The sequence below is a fragment of the Amblyomma mixtum genome, chromosome 3 (genome assembly GCF_055824585.1).
Source record: "Amblyomma mixtum isolate Tamu chromosome 3, ASM5582458v1, whole genome shotgun sequence".
NCBI lineage: Eukaryota > Metazoa > Arthropoda > Arachnida > Ixodida > Ixodidae > Amblyomma > Amblyomma mixtum.
In genome coordinates this window covers 405,421,115-405,438,660 of record NC_143014.1, presented here as the reverse complement: position 1 = coordinate 405,438,660, position 17,546 = coordinate 405,421,115, and the positions used below count along the sequence as shown (strand labels likewise).

Genomic DNA, 17,546 nt, shown 5'->3' with positions numbered 1-17,546 from the left:
TGAGTTAACCAGACATACAGTGTCAGAAAACACATGACACACATGAAACTAAATATTAAACCCATTTGTCCACACGGAAAAAAAATTGAAAACTGCTTCCAGCGTTGCATTCCTCACACATTGTAGTACCTACCCACATATTAAAATTAAATTTCTGGTGGCCCATTTTTTTATATTGTTTGAGCAGACAATGGCATGATATATATATTAATATCTCAGGAACTAATTGGCCTAGAAATAAACACATTGCATATTTGAAATCAGCAGAACAAACTGAATACGTCTGTGCAGTTTCATTGCATTTGGTCTGTAAATAAAAAAAATGTCTTAAGACCCATGTCCCCCCTTAATGTGCACTGACATCGCACAGTACATGGCCCTGCAGAATTTCGCCTCCATCGAAATTCGACCGTCACGGCCAGGATCGAACCCGCATGTTTCATGTCAGCAGCTGAGCGCCATAACCGCTGAGCCACTGCGGTGGTTCAAAAGTTGTTTTTAGGGGTAAAGTATGGCTTTTGCGGCCTAGTGTCACCATTGTTGGCGGGCACCGGAAAGCTGATGTATTGTCTTGGGTAGTGTGCTGGGTAATAATTTGCACGTGTGTTCGAATACATACGTGCACGTGTGTTTGAATAGTGTTCTAATTGCTTTTATATTCTCTTATTGCTTTTTCTCGTCTTTAATACTGTCTTGGTTTTTGTGTTCTTATGTCTTGGCAGCATGGGACGCTGATTGCACGGCGGCATGGGGGACGATTCCCTCAGTGAAGAAGTGGGGACCATCCTTCGGTCCATTCTAACCAGTGAGAAGTCGGGGATTCTTTTGCGCCGGCTCGACGGTAAGCGTCCACACGAGGTTTTTGCACTGAAGTAAAATTGTGCCGTTTGCGTCTTTCTGAGCATTCGCTGTCGGGGACCGTTCGATTCGTGGCGTCGCGGTGATTTCGAACATTTTGTTCAGCTTACTTGACACGCTTGCGTGCGCTCTTGCAGAGGCTTGAAAGTTCTGAATTGAATGCATCCTTGAATGACGGCGCAAAAGACGCCGACTTGAGACGCGCTCGCGTACGGTCCTTCTGACTGCGGCCAATGTCAAAAGTTTTCACGTACTGCATACGACATATCTTATTTGTCAAAACCTTTTCGGGGAGTTTTTTTTTTTCATTTTATTTCCTCTTTGCTTGCTTATCTGCAGTTGGCGGATAGGGGCGAGTTTAGTCTCGGTCATGCAGTGGTTCATTGTGGCAGGCTGTTGATATCAGTACAGGAAGTGATTTCTTTTTTTGTTGCTGCCTGGGCTCTGTGGATTGTGTATCTGAAGGCGAAAAAGATACATAATATACAGCGTAAACGAAAGCTTGCAGTGTTCTGTGTGCCTTTGCGGCTTTCATCGGGGGTGGAATCAGTGTGCTATGCACGCCGGCTGCTCGCGCCATGTCTTTTCACGCAGTTGACTTTGAGGCGGTGTTGCATCAATTGCTTTCACTCGTCCTACTCTGTTGACCATGTTAAAACCCTGCTATTTACCGACATGAGAAGCAGCATGAAAGCCAACAGTAAAGTAACAAGACAAGCCAACATTCGTGCACTCCTGCTTTTGCCCGTTTATAGAATTTAGCCAAAAATTGTTTTTTCCATTGCAGGTACAAATCATTGAGTATCAGCACTTGCCTCCATGATATGACCCATCATTGAACTTCGAGATTTCACAGATGAATGTGGTAAGTGATCGGGATTTTTATATAGATAGATACAGAGAAAGGGGAAAGGCAGGAATGTTAACTGGAAAGGTTTCCGGTTAGCTACTATATATATATATATATATATATATATATATATATATATATATATATATATACTGCTGCCTACACAGTTTCCAACCAATATTTCAGACTTGGCAGGTCCTGATACTATGGTCCAAATAATTGAACAGTTTGGAAAAAAAATCAGTGAACTTCAAAAAATTTACTTTCTTGTAAAAGAAACAATCAATATTAGATTGCATCTGAGAGGGTCATGCTTTCATGTCCGAACCACCTAGCATACCCGATGCCAAACTAACGGGGCCGCAGGTCCATTGTGAATGCACCGTACTACGCACCCCATGCTGCCCTGTGTACACTGCGAGAAGTCTGTTTACTTAGGCGCTAATGGCCACAAAGGCAGTATCCTTGTGGAGAAGTGAATGCTTCAGACTGCCCCCCTTCAGCCTTGCACCACGATTGGTGGTGCCTGAGCAGAGGCGGATGTCACTTCTTTACCGCTTTCAGTGCAATCGCGCATCCTCGCGCACCACTAGCCGTTCCTTAACGGGGGAGGAGGGTCTTTAAAACTTGTTTTGTATTGAGGCTGAAGCCTTTAAGAGTTTAGGTTAAATTGAGGACAACGTACCAATGTATGGAAAGGATCGGAGAGGTATATCGGGTTTTTTGCATCATAACTTTTTTCAGCAGGGTCATCTCATTCAAGAGTGAGTTTTAGTGCCACTTCAGTGTGGTCGTCTCTTTTCCATGACGTCATTATCTCCACATGACAGTACCTTTCTGTAAGTATATCTGTCTTATGGCAACACTTCCCTTTCGTTCAGTCCTCATGTTGACAGAATGATATAGGCTACGTGCCATAATCAATTTTAATGAAAACTGAACGGCTGCCCGGAAGGCCAAACAAAATTTCACACTTCTGAGAACGACAACCGCATTAAACGGAATTTCATTAAAGGAAAACCACTTAAACTGAGAGGGCCGGAGAAGACCCCTCGGAACTAAATCGGATTGGTGCAGTTATAATGAAAGTGAAAAGTGCTGTTGGATGCAGGAGAGGTCTGGGATGAGGTTTCCGACGTGTTTTGGTCTAATGATCCTAATAATCTGTATATCTTTCAGGCCTCAGGGGAGGGGACCTACTCTGCGGCCTTTGCTGCTCGGGCCTCAGTACACGCTTCCCAGCATGAAGATGGTCAGCGCCATCCAACCAACACCTCAGGATTGGCGGAGCAGGTACTACAGTCATTGTCGTTGTAGCAGAGCGTACTGAGGCTCTTCCCGTAGGGTAATCGCGCCACAGACTTGAACGCTTTTATAGTGTTTAAATCTGGCGAATTTGGTTGAGCAACTGTTCTGATAGAAAAACAAGCTCTTTCTTATGTCTTCTCTTAAATGACTCGTCAAGATCAGAGGTTTGAATGCCTGAATTTGTGCTCAGTATGGGAAGATGTTTAAGTCTATTTAACTGGCTGACGCTTGGTTCTGATCACTGGCCTTTCGCATTGTTTTTTTGCGCTATCCTCGAGGTGCTGGGGTGCATTCCTGTTTGAGAATTACGTAGCTTGTTGTGTGCCCTTCCTGAAGGTACAGTGTTTTCATTGTCCAGTAATACTATCTTTTTTTGCGAGTATTTCATCATTACGATATTTCAAAATAACGAACGATTATTCACGACCCCGCAAACTTCGTTGTATCAAGATTTCAATTTTGACCCGACGTTTCGATCGTAGCATGGATCTTTTTCAGGGTCTTTCGGGTAGCGTTAGTACTTAGCCTCTGCAAAAATTACTTGCTTGGGAAGGAATTTGCTGTCGAAGAGGAGCATTGCTGAGGAGGATTTACCCAACAGTCTCGCCCCGACAATTTCGACTCCATGCGTTAGGACTCTAAGTTCCGCCAGTAGTTCTTTGGTCTTGAGGCCTGGCCCAACTCTATGGATGACTCCCCGAATCACATCATCCGGCGCGCTATGTACGTGTTGACTTCGTAGTTGACCCCCTGGATGCTGAGTTGTCTTATTTGCTTGATTTGTCTTGCCGTCTCTTCGGATGGCGTGCTCGTGATGATTATGTTGGATCCTCGGTGGACACCCGTCATTCAGTTGTAGAGTAAGGGAGGAAGTGGGAGTGAAAGAAGAAACAGGGGCCGTAATGAAGAAAATGAAATTGAGGAAAGGAAATTACGGAGGAGGTCGCGCCGCTGCGCGGAGGAGAGGCCACAGTTGGCACGATCCCAGCGCACGGATGGACACAGGGAGCATGGACAGACACCGCGAACATGAGCCATTAAAGGCTTTCGCCTTAAAATTCTCTTCAAAGCTTATAGATACGTGGGGTGATGAGAGAGAGATGTGGACTGCAGACATTGACAATGTTGTGCCAGATATGCAGCGCGGAAGCCATAGGCCGTCGGCGTTCATTGTGCTCATTGCCATTGGCGTTTACTACGTTTTGCACTCCGATCATGTTAAGGAAAGGAAGTGCGCATAACTGGCTCCCTGGGTCAGCGGAAGCCTGAATCGTGCGTACATGTATTTGGGGTGGTGAGAGAGATGTGTGTTACATGCATTAGCACTGACAATGGTAAGCAAACTCTCGGGATCACCCATTAACTTCAACCTGCCAGATGGGCAGGGTGGGTGGAGACATACGGGTGTGACAACCTCCCGAAATGCTTCCGTAGAAATCATCTTTAAGAACCAGGTATTGGTGCAGCAAGTCGAGCGTATGTCCATCTATTTCTTCGATCACAAAGCTTCATTCATGAAAATCAAGAACTGTTTTTGGAGCATCTTTTGACGAAGGATTATGGTGTGAAAAATAACGTTGTAGTGGCCGGGTTCGATGACTGTAGAAAGTTCCACGTGCATTTGTTAAAAGCTTAGGGAACCTTTCTGAAGAAAATATTTACTCTTTGCCTTCAAAAGAAAAGCAGGGTTGTTGCAGCAGCCATGCAAATGCCACTGTTACTCACATAATATCGATATGCCTTGATGGTTGGGAAAAGCAGCATACCTTAAAATCGATGATTTGGTATCGTAGCATCTCTCTTTGCTTGGTGGGGTAGTCTTGCAGGAGTTGTTGTGAATATGTTTTGCACTGCTTCAGTGCCTTGTGTAATCACCCTCTTTGCCAATATTATTATCTCTGTCTTTGATTTTGGGGCTATTGTATGCTCACTCCGGAATTGGTAAATTTGCGCCATCATTGCCTAGATCTGTCGGGGGTAATACTTCTCTTGAATGCGGTGGATGGTGCGATTGCTTTCTCTAGCCCATTGGTTTTCTGACCGAGGACGGTGCCTAAGCGCACGATGGTTGTGTAGGTATGAATTTCAATTTCGGCATTTTTATCAAAGTGCGCGAGGATCAGTTGGGGACTGTCAACGACGCCGAAGTTCCTTGAAGGTTTCTGCTTGCGGCACTCTCCACTTAAATGGCTCGTCTGCATTTGTCATTTGGGTTAGAGGTTTGGCAATGTGCGAAACTTTGTCATTTTGGTCAGAGGTACGGCGATGTGCGAGAAGTTCTTGAAAAATCATCGGTAATACATGCATAGTACAAGAAGTCTGCGTACAGCTTTATCACCTGGCAATGGAAACTGTGCGATTGCAGCTCTTTTATGCGGGTCTGGGCGTGCTTCCTCTTTGCAAACAATGTGGCCGAGAAACAGCAGCTCTTCATAGTCAAAGTGGCACTTCTCTGCTTTCAAGGTGAGAGTGGATGACTTGATTACCTCCAGTACTGTTCGAAGCCTTTTTAGATGATCTCCAAAGTTCAAGACAAAGTCAACTATGTCATATAAATATGCCAGACAAATCTTCCACTTCAGGCCTGACGGCATTATCCATTACTCCCTGAAATATCGCTGGTGCAGAACAGGGACCAAATGCATCACCTTGACCTCGAAGAGACCATCCGGATTAATGAATGCGATCTTCTCGCGATCTCTTTCATGGACCTCAATTTCCCGTAGCTGATCTTGAGGTCATCGATGAGAAATGCTTGGCATTGCACAGCCGGTCCAGTGTGGCGTCGATGCGGGGAATAGGGTAGACGTCCTTTGTTATCTTGTTCAGGTGGCGGTAATCACCGCAGAATCGAAGTGCGCCACCTTTCTTCCTCACTAGAACAACCGGTGCCGGCCAGGGGCTCTTTGATGGCTGGATGATGTCGTCGCGAAGCATTTCAAGGCAGCACACAGTAGGGGCTCTGGAGGAGAGGTCGGGCGTGCTGGTCGGTTACAATACGTTGCTTGGCAACCGGTATTTGTCGAACCTGCGGCAGTGACTAGAAGCACTCGCTGTAGCTTCTAAGCAGACAGCGGGCCTCGTCTTGTTTGTTCTGGGTCAGCGCTTGGTTTATGTCTAAGACGTGCTTGTGATCTTCCTTAGGTGAATCGTCTGGACGGGAAAGGGTGAAGGCATCGAGAATGTTGGATAGTTCATTGATGAAAGGAATCCTTGTTCCTTTGTTAACGTGCCGGTATTCTTTGCTAAAGTTCGTCTGCAGCACTTCAGTTTGGCCATTGCAGAAGTGTACTATGCCTCTTGCGACGCCGATTCCGCGCTCTAGAACCAATTCCGTGTTCCCCTCAATGAGAGCTTTCATGTTCTTGGCATCCGTGCCACCTGCGGTGACCATGACGGTTGACCGGTGTGGGATGCTTCCTTGTTCATCCAGGACAGTCAGGGCAACATGCTTCTTCTTGCTTTTCATCGAAAGGATAGCTTCATTTGTCGAAATTGTGATGAGCTTGGAACGCAGGTTGATGATCGCCTGATGCTCATTAAGGAAATCTATGCCCAGTATCACGTCGCGAGAACATGCTGTTGTACGACGAAGACCACAGGCCTTGACGGCCAGTTGCGCTTTGCATCACCCTGTTGGGGTAGCTGCTCGTGTGTTTGAGCTAGGCCGCTGGTCTGGAGGCTGGCAGATAGTGCTTGTATGAAAAACCCAACTCGAAGAAAATGATATGAATTCGCTTATGTTGTTTGGGAACGACGTGTATTTCGCGTATTTTTTTTTTACAGCGTAATAGCAACCATTCTGATCTCCGTGGGTGCCTCAATTGATTTTACCTGCAGAAAAAGTGACGTGTGAGAACTGGGCACATATTCCGGTTATGCACCACTTTGTTAAGTGAAGCTGTCACGCAGTTATTACTGCCATCTGGACAAGAAATCCCTGTAGCGTGGTAGCAGTAACCTTCTTAGGCTGCTTCAGCTGCTTCTGCTGTCAGGTTTTTGTCTCATGCCTGGGGGCTCCAAGAGGCGCTTGAAATAACTTCTTCCAAAAGTGCTGTCTTTCACGTACTCGAAATCTGGCTGCGGAGTATATGGTCCGAAGGAATAGATTTTCTGCAGTGTATGTGTGCCCTGGTGTGTATGCTGCAGCTGAGATCTGTATGCGACTCGTGGTGCAGGAAGGACACGTGGTGGCGGCCAGTACAGAGGGCTGCTTGATGGTCAGCTCACGTTTTCTAATCTGGAGAGTTGTCGCCACGTCCTGTAAATGGAGGATTTTGTCTGGCTTGCTGTCGTCACGTAGAGGCAGCTTGTCTTTCTGCCGAGCGTGCTGGAAGGCCTTCCAGGTGAGATCACGTGTTTATCCCCACCTCAGCAGCAAGGCAAAGCAGCAGCATTCCGATGTGCGTGGTGTCCACTCTTCCTCTGTCTACATGTTTTTCTCACTGGAAACAAAATGCATGTTCTCCGGTCCGTTTCTTGGATTTCTGAGTATTGAAATATGACGAGCAAGCTGAAGGGCTCTGTTAGGGGCACGTGGTGTGGACGTTGATGCAGTGGCTCCTTAAACTAAATCTGAACGCATACGTTTCTGCGGAAAGATACACTTCAGGATCTATTTCCTTCGCGTTTCCTTCATAGCGAAGAATGCGCGACACAAGTCACACTGTGATTGACATGAATGCTTAATGTTTCACCTGAAGAAACTCAATTGCCATAGCATGATGGAGAGTGTGATTGGGCAAGACTGTGCACTTGCGTCCTAAAGCATTAGGGGTTATGTACACCTAGTGGTGGTTAGAAGAGTTAGGATGAAGGCACTACGCTTCACCTGCCATCCACAGCAGAGCAACTTACTTTGGCAGAACTCCACGCTGGCTACTTTAGAGGTTCTTCTATTTATTGTTGAACCTTATGAATCTTAGGAGTGCATTGCTTTGTTGTTAGCTCTTCAAATGTGCATTGCGGATACTATTGTAAAGAAAATTGCCGTGTGTAATACGACAGGATGTGGATTAGTCTGGTCATTCCAGATGCGCGATGACCTTTTATTTTGAAGACATTTCACCGCGGTTCATAAACGATGGCCGCACAAGGGTGTGAGACGCGGTAACGAGGGAATGGAACTTGTAGTGCGCAAAATTCCACAGGATACGGTGCTTTCAGCAGACGATTTTGTCACGAGGGACTGCAGGCCAGTATAACCATAGGCTTTTTAATTATGGTTTGTTTCTTTTAGAGGGTATTAGTATCTGCCTAAGCTGACGCCCTGCATTTGTTGTTTTGCAGTGCACGAAAACTTCACTGCCTTTGTTTTTCCTGCAAAATTGCCCTCTTGCAGTTGTGCCCATCTGTTTGATGCTTTATAGCCGCAAGTGGAAAAGGAAAGAAGAATCGCAGTTGAACTATTTTCTATTCCGCAAGGGAACTATGATATTTTAGCAAAATTCCAAAAATGTTCTTGGATTAACGGCCTTGTTTATCACATCAGTTCTTCTGGATTCGTGCTAGGCCACATGTATCTCGTAGGATTAAACATCTGTTACCATGCCAGGATCTCAGCAACACCTTAGTTTCAGTAAATCGTCCCGGAGCAATCAGTTTAAAGCTTGCAGCATTGGCTTCTACAGTGGAGCCAGCAATCTGCATGATGCCACTCACTGACACTCCATTTTCCAACCGGTGGTGGATTGTTTGAAATTGCTGAAATGCGTGGGAGATATCGTACATGGCATGTTCAGGGAAGAGAGCAATGGCAATCGTGGAATAATAATTTTGTATTGTTCCTTTCTGGAATTTTAGTGGGTGAACATGTAGCTGAAAACGTGCTTCATAACCAGCCGTTCGTTAAGCAAGATGTAACATTGGGACCCTTAAAGGGGTAGAGACACCAAATTTTTGTGTTGTATATCTGGGTTGTAAATAATGCGTAGCGATTCAGTGAGCCTGGAACACCATCTTAGAAGCATGAACTCGCATTATATAATTAATAATCGTATTATTTCTACCCAGCAGTTTCAGTTTCGGTTCGTAGTTGCCAGGTTTTGCCAAGCTCTTTCATGACGTCAAAAACCAGATGCGTTGTCACGTGGGTCCGGAAAGCCGTGACGTCGTGTAGGCATGTCATCTGCTTGACACGCACGTGGTGCGCGTAAACACGGAGAGCCGGGCGGAGGGCAAGTCGAACAGCTCCGAGTCGGAAAGAAGAGTTTTATTTCGGCGAAGACACTGATTATGAGGAATCGCGGGATGACGCAGACGAGGAAGAAGACGCCGCGGTTCGAACCCCGACAACCATTACTTTTTTGATCCGCTGGCCAGCGATTCCGAAGAGGAGGCAGGCGTCAGGCCTGACGCAGCTCAAATTGTGCCAGCGAACGCCGAGCGTGTAGGCAACGTCAAATGGTAAAGGCGCGTTCACACTACGCCGACGATCGGCCGATTTCAGTCTGGCGATGGTCGGCGGCAGCGATTTTCGTGCCGTCGGCGCGTCTGTCACACTGCGCAGACGCCGACCGAGCGCCGGTCATCGCCTGACGAGCGCATCGTCGTCGCGTCGCCGAGATAGCAGCCGTCGGCCGACCCGTGTGTCACACTCTACCGACAACAGCGCCGACCTCATGCCGACGTTGTCCCATCCCGACAGCTCGACACTGCTGCTTTGTGCGCGCTGCTCGTCTGCTAGCTCCGTTGATGAAGGCGTCGTGGAAATCGAACTTATCTTCTATTATGGAACAAGTTCGCACTAAAGCGATGTGAAGAGTAGGCCTTTTATTATAGCACAGTCGACTTCCAAAGCGCCGTCAACTGCGGAAGCGAGACCACCTAGGCCTAGCGACGACTAGGGCAGCCTGGGACCAGCGCGCAGTTCAGGCGCGTTCGCACTAGGCCGACGGGATCCCGAGGTCGACGCGACAGCGACGCCGACGGTCTCGTCGGCCAACCTGGTCGTTCCCAGACTAGCCAGTCACACTGCACCGACGACGACGACGATGCCCCAACGACCAAGCGTCGTCCTAGTGTGACAACGCCGCCGACCAAAACGAGACCCGTTGCCCGACGTGCCTTGGGCATATCAGTGGCCGAGCGAAAACATTCTCCGACCAAAAACAAGTAGCGAGCTCAGAGCGCGAAGTGCAATCATTATTTAGACAAATAATGCACGCGCAGCAACATTCATCAAGCCATATTGCCACATCGTCGCTTTAGAACTGCCGCCCCACTGCAACACGGACACGGAGCGGTGAGCATCGCTGCGCCGCTCTACCCAAGCTCCGCCCGCAACCGGTGTCGCACTTCGCCACCGTACAGCAGTCCCTCAGAAAGACTGCTCGAGCAGCGACAAAGCATGCCTGCTTATGTTTCGAGCTTTCGGCAATGGCATCGCTCGCGGGCGCTCCGGGCGACGAGCTCTTCTGCTGCCTGGTTGCCGTGGTCGTCGCTAGGCCTATAGCCTCTTCCGCATCGAAGTCGCAGCGGCCGGCGCTTCGGAAGTCGCCTGCGCTATAATAAAAGGCCTACTCTACACATTGCTTTACTGTCAACAGCATCATCTCACAATAAAATAATAGTATAGTAAATCTCCACGACGTCTTCAGCAGCGAAGCGAGCAGGCGCCAGGCGAGCCGGACCGCAACGTCGGGCCAGCGGCAGCTGCGAGGCGGTTGTGGCAAAAAGTTTGCTCGTATCACAGTCGTTACCTTTGCCAGCAGCTCAGTATTCGTCAGCGATCCTCAAAAATGACACATTTTTCACATTTCTTATCCGAGGGTTTATTATTTTGCGTCAAGAACACACTTTAGCTCCTTTTTATGACGCCGACAGATGGGATCCAGGCTGGCCGGCCGGCCTGCATGCTCGGCGTACTTCACGTTCGCACAAGAAAATACATAACATCCATGATACTAGAGAATGCTTCCTACATTAGAGCACGGGCAATATGCCTCTGCAAAAGTGGATCTTTCGGCAACGACATCGCCTGCGGCAACGCCGGGCGTAAAGCACCGTCGCACTCGCGAGCGTGCAGCGAGCATGCGTAACCAAGGTTACTAGGCCGCGAAACCGCAAAACTTGGTCCCGTACGTCAGAAAACTGTGCAATGACGTAGGAAATACTTGCTTGTGTTTTCTTCTCTGTTCCTACGTCACATTGATGCACTAGCGATGGCTCAGAATTCAAGAGTGAGCATTTTCACAAACTTTAAAATGAAATTAAAATATGTTCTAGACCTCCCTTAAATTGAATACTTCGCTCTTATGGTCCTCACATACAAAGGAAACGTATGGCAGTCTTTTGTACAACCTTGGAATTTGATGTCTCTACCCCTTTAAAGAGGTGTACTCCTGATGGTGGTATAGATTAAATGTGTGTTGAATGTGCCCTTTCTGATCTTCTGCCGATGGTGGAGAGGAAATCACTCTTCTCCTCTTTGTCGTTTGCTGGTCCTTTCTGATTTTTTTTAATGTAGCTATAGTACTGGCAGTGTCGTGGTTGATTGCCACCTTGAACAGTTTATCAAGAACGCCACTGGTGGTAAAATTTTATTGGTTTTTATGAAGTAAAAATTACTTGCGATTTAGTGTCGTAGTGTTTAATTTGCATATGCATAGTCATGCATACTATGTTTATTCTAGGCTATGTGAAAAGGCGGCATTTAAGCTACGTTCTTGCAGTAGTACTACGCTCTTGAGCATTTTTCCTTCGAGAGTGCAGTGCTCAGTACGTTTGTTGCCTTAGGTACGGCCGCCACGGTGGTCACTGGATAGGGCGCTTGGGTGTTGACCCAAATGACGGGGGTTCAATCCTGGCCACAACAGTCGAATTTCAATGAAGGCGAAATTCTAGAGGCCTGTGTACTGTGCAATGTCAGTGCATGTTAAAGAACCCCAGGTAGTCAAAATTTCCTGAGCCCTTCACTATGGTGTCCTTCATAGCCCGCTTTGCTTTGGCACTCTAAACTACCACAAACAAAAACCATGGTGGCTATGGTTGTGGTGCTCTGCTTCTGAGTGCATGGAGGTGGCAGGCAATCAAGGCCGCAGTGGCTACATTTCCATAGAGGTGAAACCCAGAGACGGCCTGCGGTGTGAAATGTCATTGCACGGTAAAGATTCCGAGGTGGTCTAAATTAATCCGGAGCCTTCCGCTAGAACCTTTTTCATTGCCCATGTTAAAACCTATATAATAATAGTGATAGTATTTTTTAAAATATGTACCCCTGTAAGTGGCAGGTGGCAATGACAACGGAACTAATTCAACCAGGTTTTCGAACTAAGGAGGTTGATGAAATGTTCTTTCATGCAAGCTTATTTAGGAACAGTGTTTGCTTTTTCTGCATTCGCTACTTGGAGGACTCCTTCAATTACTCATCACTGCAGCTGTGCCTCCTGGCTGAGGAAGACTGCGGCCAAAAATGGAGTTCATAATGCAGTGACATCGGGCCCAACGTGATGCCTTTGCATTCTTCTGCAAGCACTCTTTAATGTTTCCAGAATAATATATTAAAATCTTTCACCTTTCATAATTGTTTCCCAAGACTGTTGGACATGGGTACTGAGAGGTTTTCAGTATTACAACAGAATGAAGTCGACCAACAGTTCTATTTTGTCTACCCTTTTTAATGTCATTTAGTTCTGGCTCAGACAACTACCAATCGCGCTTAGAAATTTCGACATTGCCTGCTGTATGTTGCCTTCAGCATTTGACTGTAGTGGTACAGTCATAATCATATCATACTTGTTTGAAGTGCATTGCACTGTTATGCTGAGATTTGTGCGGGCCACTTAGTGTTAATCTCATAATGATTGCAATCGTGTAATGATCACACCTCTGAATTTTGCCAATTTATTCCCCGCATAATGATGCACTTTGAACTTGCCGCTGCATTTTATGTGCCAAGTCTAGCCAACGATCGTACTTCACAGATGGCACATGCAGATGACCATCTTGCTCTGTTAGCCACCATTTTTTTTTTATGTTTGTTGAAATTTTGCTGATGCTGAAACGTTGGTGTTGGTTGACCTACAGTCACTCAGGGAGTCTAAACACAGATACCAAACTTGACTGCGGTTATCTCGAATCATGATTCGTTGTCGTCACAAGGCTCGCCACCGTTCTGAGTTGCGCTGCAACGAACACAGTGATAAGCTCTGGGTTACGGGAATGCCAAAAATGAAGCAGTCCTCCTTGAGGACTGCTGACCTGTACCGAGTTGCTGGTAGGAGTAATAATTGCAATACAAGGTAGTTTTATGCTCCCAGCCCCATAGCAGCTGCCGCCATTTCAGTGCAACTGGCCCAATCTGCTTGCACGCCAGTGCCACTGCTAAGGTGTCGCTTAAATCAATCATATATCTTTCATTTAATATGAAACCATGAGGTTGTCAGTGAGGCAGTGCCATAAGTAGACAATGTAGCATAGTTTTGGTCAATTCAAAGGCGCCGTCCTCTGTGGCTTCGATACGAAACAAGTGAGGCCTAGCGATGACTTTGGAGTAGCACACCAGAGCGCCATTGACGGTGGCGCTTGCATCGAGCGTTGCGAATGTGTCACCTACTTAAACGCCGCAGCAGGGACCGCAGATTTTTCAGTTTAAATGTGGTAAAATGATTAGCTTGAGTGCCGTGGGACGTTGCTGCAATGCACTGTTACTGCACCTTCGGACGATATCGAACTCTGCATAAAAGTGTCATCACACGATACTATACACACTGCCTATTTTGATTTGTTGCTCTTGAAACATGATTTTGTGCAAAGGAAAGTATGTTCTTGAAGCGGGCCACCTCGTCCACTTCTCGCTCTGACACCTACGGGCAGTTTCTGTCTATAGATGCCGCCACCTTCTCCGTTAGTGACCTAAACCGAGGTTGCCAAGCACAGTTCGCGATAACCGCAGTTTGATTGCTGTGTGGATAGTAGTAACCACAGCTAGCGGAAACTGGTTAAGTGCACCCGTGTGACAAGGGTCTGACTTGCAACTTGTTGGCATTTTCGGTGCTCAAAAATTTTTGGACAAAATTTACCACATACAATGATCGCACCTCTGCGAAAGGCACTGCTTTCGTTGAAAATTATACTTTCAGAAGAGCCTACCACGTATCAGTGTAGCCTGACTTAGCATTTCTTTCGGCGTCTCTTTAAAGGTGCGCTGCGATGCTTTCCTGAGTACCGATTAATATCATTAGATATCATCACGCGTTCCAGAGACAAGTTCAAAAAGAATTATTGAGATCTGGGCTTGCAAGCGAAGGTTTTTCCAGTTTGAAAATTTAAAATAAGATGAGTCGAAAGCGCGTTTCACTTACCCAGTGCCAGAAATTTTAGGGTCTTGTGTTCTAAATTTTTTGCAGATGTCGTCTGAAACGCTTCCGTCGCGTACAGGGGAGGCCCGAAGAGGCACAACGCCCACTGCTGTGAGTGTCTACGAGTGATCTTAGATGTCAAGAGGAAGACATGGGAAGTTGGGCTGCAATTATTTAAGGTCACTGCCAGTTCTAACGATGAAAACAGCCAAAAATGTCAAGGAGAGGCTATGCCCTTCATTTGTTAAAACTTTGGAAGGATATCCGTGCCTGACTTATTCAGCAATGTCTTTTTAACTCTCCAGTCTCAAAGAAATTGCTTTTTTCGGCTTGAGTATGCATAGAAGTTATTTTCAGCTGGCCTCTCAGTGTAATTTTGAATTTGCTACTTCACAATTTCAAATGCGGCCCTTCTCGAGGACGTAATGGCTCTTTACTGTTTCACTCTTGATGAAGTCAGTAGCCGAGCAGACTTACTTGAGTTCATTGTAGGGTAGATTCTTTTTCTAGATTTCTTGTATTCTAAACACTTTTAAGCCTTTTCTGCAAATCCTCAGATGATTGAAAGCTGCGTATAAACGTGCACTTCTGGGTTTATTTCTTTTCAGCTCCCCTGAAATTGAGAATTTTTAGCCTTGCTTGTCCTGAACTAGAGGGGTGAGTATCCATGATATCACTTTTTTTTTTCAGAAGCATGCAGATGATGTTTATTTAAAGGACTGCAATGCAAATGCCTCCAGATGGCATTTCTGTTGGATTAAAATGGGCAGCTACAGCCCAAAGACTTTATTAGTGATCTTCAGCACTCCTAAGCCGAAGGGCATAAAGGCTAGTGCTCCCTAGATATATACCAGTTGTTTCAGGGAAGGCTATCAAAAATTTTCAAAAATAGTTTGTGATGGTTTAATGTCAGGCTATGAGGGCTATGAGGGATGCCGTGAAGGGCTCAGAAATTTCTCCCACCTGGGGTTCTTTGACGTGCACTGACATAAATAGACTCAGGGCAAGGAATATTGTAGGTCGCTTAATTACATAGCGATATCAGTGGGCCTTATAGCTTAATTTCACTGCTTCTAATCTCCCGTCATTTCGTGCGGCTTGCTGCATGGTCTTCTGATGGCGCTTTCACGCGCAGAAATGGAAGATGAAGAAGACCACGTTTTCAATCCACATCCTTGGAGACTGGCAGTTTAGCCCGCACGAACGCTGTTAGTGCTGCAGGCGATGACATTGCAAGCCCAGCTCGAGAGCCTGAAAGTTTGAACGGGCAGGATGTTAAAATTTGTGCCAAATGATTGTTTGCCTAAGGGAAGTGTATGAAGTGACCCGCTTTAAACCTTACGAAACGGTCCTATACGGTCATGACTCAGAGGCTGACAGATATCCGGCTTGTTGCAAGCTCCGGGCTCTTTGAGAGCTGGAGGCAGATATTTCACTTGGTTGCGGGTTCTGGCCTGGCTCTGAAACTTGTAGTTTGGGTGCTAGACTCTTTAATAGTCGGAGGCTGACGAGGATCCCGCTTGGTGTGGGCTCAGCCTGCTTAAGAGTTCGAAGTTGTAGATTTTACTGGGAGTACCTGCCGACCACTTTGCAATATAGCTGAAGATAAACGGGCACAGTGGAAGAAAACGTTGTCCTGTCCGCCTGTCGCAGCGTGTCGCGGGATCAGCAAACAAACGGAAACATCAATGAAGAACAGCAACATTGTTGTATCATCTCCCCTGACTCCTTGTTACGGCGAATTTTTCTCAAACAAGAGCTGCTTGCGCTAACGTGATACGAGCTTTGTAGCCACAGCACACATAACTCCCATTTAGGAGACAAAAAAACGGTAAGTGTTGCATAACGAGCGGCAGTACCACTATGGCGCAAACAAGATTACAACACGAGACATTCCATCCGTGCCGCGATGGGCCAAACTTGCGACAGCCATCCAGTCATCAACTTCCATGTTAAGCACGTCAGTCCGGGCAGACATGGCAACGTTTATTATCACGACATTTCAATGACTGCCGCGCGTGCGTTAGCAAATATTTTCTCACCAAATGCGCACTTTGCTCTATGTTGCGCAGTCCGCTGGCTGGGTTATTCCCGATTCTTTTCCTTCCAAAAGCGCACGAAAAAAAACACGTACTTGTGCGCACTGTTCTGCTTGAACGTTTAGAATGGCAGCTGGATCGCTGATGAAGTTGCAACCTGAAACCACAGTGCTCGAAACCTACAGCCTGAATGTTGAATGTGCGCTCTGCAGAGATGTGCGCTTCACTGCTTTCAGAGCTGAACGCTACCTTCATTCATACGCATGAAGCCTAAATAAGAGAAGCCCCAAAAGAAAACAACAGAACGCAACAAAATAAGAGGGCGCTTGTTTCCACAAAGTGAGGACGATCACATATGCAGCGTTAATCGCATCACTTAATCTTGTCAGACGCCGATTGCTCGTAATCCGTATATGTGCAAATCGGTGACAGAGCGCATCGGTCTTGCCTTACTTGCCTCAGACTTGTTTCGTTTCATGAAAAAAATTTTTTTGTTAAGACCGTGTACTGGCTGCGGAGACAACGTACCATCAGCCAGTTCCACGGTGTTTCAAAAATCCGCTATAGATATAAATGTAGAAAATTCAAAGCCACCAAACAATATCTTCCCAGTGATGCTCGAGCATTGTAACGTAGCAGTTGTGCCATACGTCCTCGAGCAGCAAATGTAAGAATTCTAACAGTACCCCGCTGCGGTCGCTCAGTGGTTACGGTGCTCGGCTGCTGCCCCGTAAGATGTGGGTTTGATCCAGGCCGCGGCGGCTGAATTTCGATGGAGGCGAAATTCTTGAGGCCCATGTGCTCTTCGATGTCAGTGCACATTAAAAAACCCCAGGTAGTCTAAACTTCCGGAGCGCTTCACTACGGCGTTCCTCATAGCCTGAGTAGCTTAGGGACATTAATCCCAAATAAACCAAACCAATCTCTATATTTCTATCTAGAGTGCATTCGGCACGTGGGTGCTTGGTCGTCTTTCTGTCGACGACACAGGAAGTACGCATGGTGAGGCCGCAAGCTCATTTCCAGAGATGCACCAGAAATGCTCAATTAATTTATTTCATCATGAAACTGCACAGGAAACGCCAGCAAACAACTCTTTCGTCAATAGCGAAAGCATGCATTGGCACATACGGTATGCATGCATAAGTGCAGCAGCTTACAAAACAGGATTGAACAATAGTGTAATCAGTT

The 17,546-nt window shown here is 46.6% G+C and overlaps 1 protein-coding gene across 4 annotated transcripts in view; it reads left to right on the top strand.

Moving 5' to 3' along the window:
• Positions 1 to 17,546, top strand: part of LOC149357473 (uncharacterized) — a 55,884-nt gene that overhangs the window by 33,306 nt on the left and 5,032 nt on the right. For 3 of the 4 annotated variants that reach the window (XM_089584721.1, XM_089584723.1, XM_089584724.1), the window contains 5 exons: positions 723 to 841; positions 1,646 to 1,723; positions 2,888 to 3,001; positions 14,365 to 14,427; positions 14,925 to 14,973. Coding sequence is in view for 1 of the 4 variants with exons in the window: in XM_089584723.1 (XP_089440849.1) it covers positions 723 to 735 (13 nt within the window). In the remaining 3 variants the exon portion in view is untranslated. The other variant, XM_089584722.1, reaches the window with a different exon arrangement.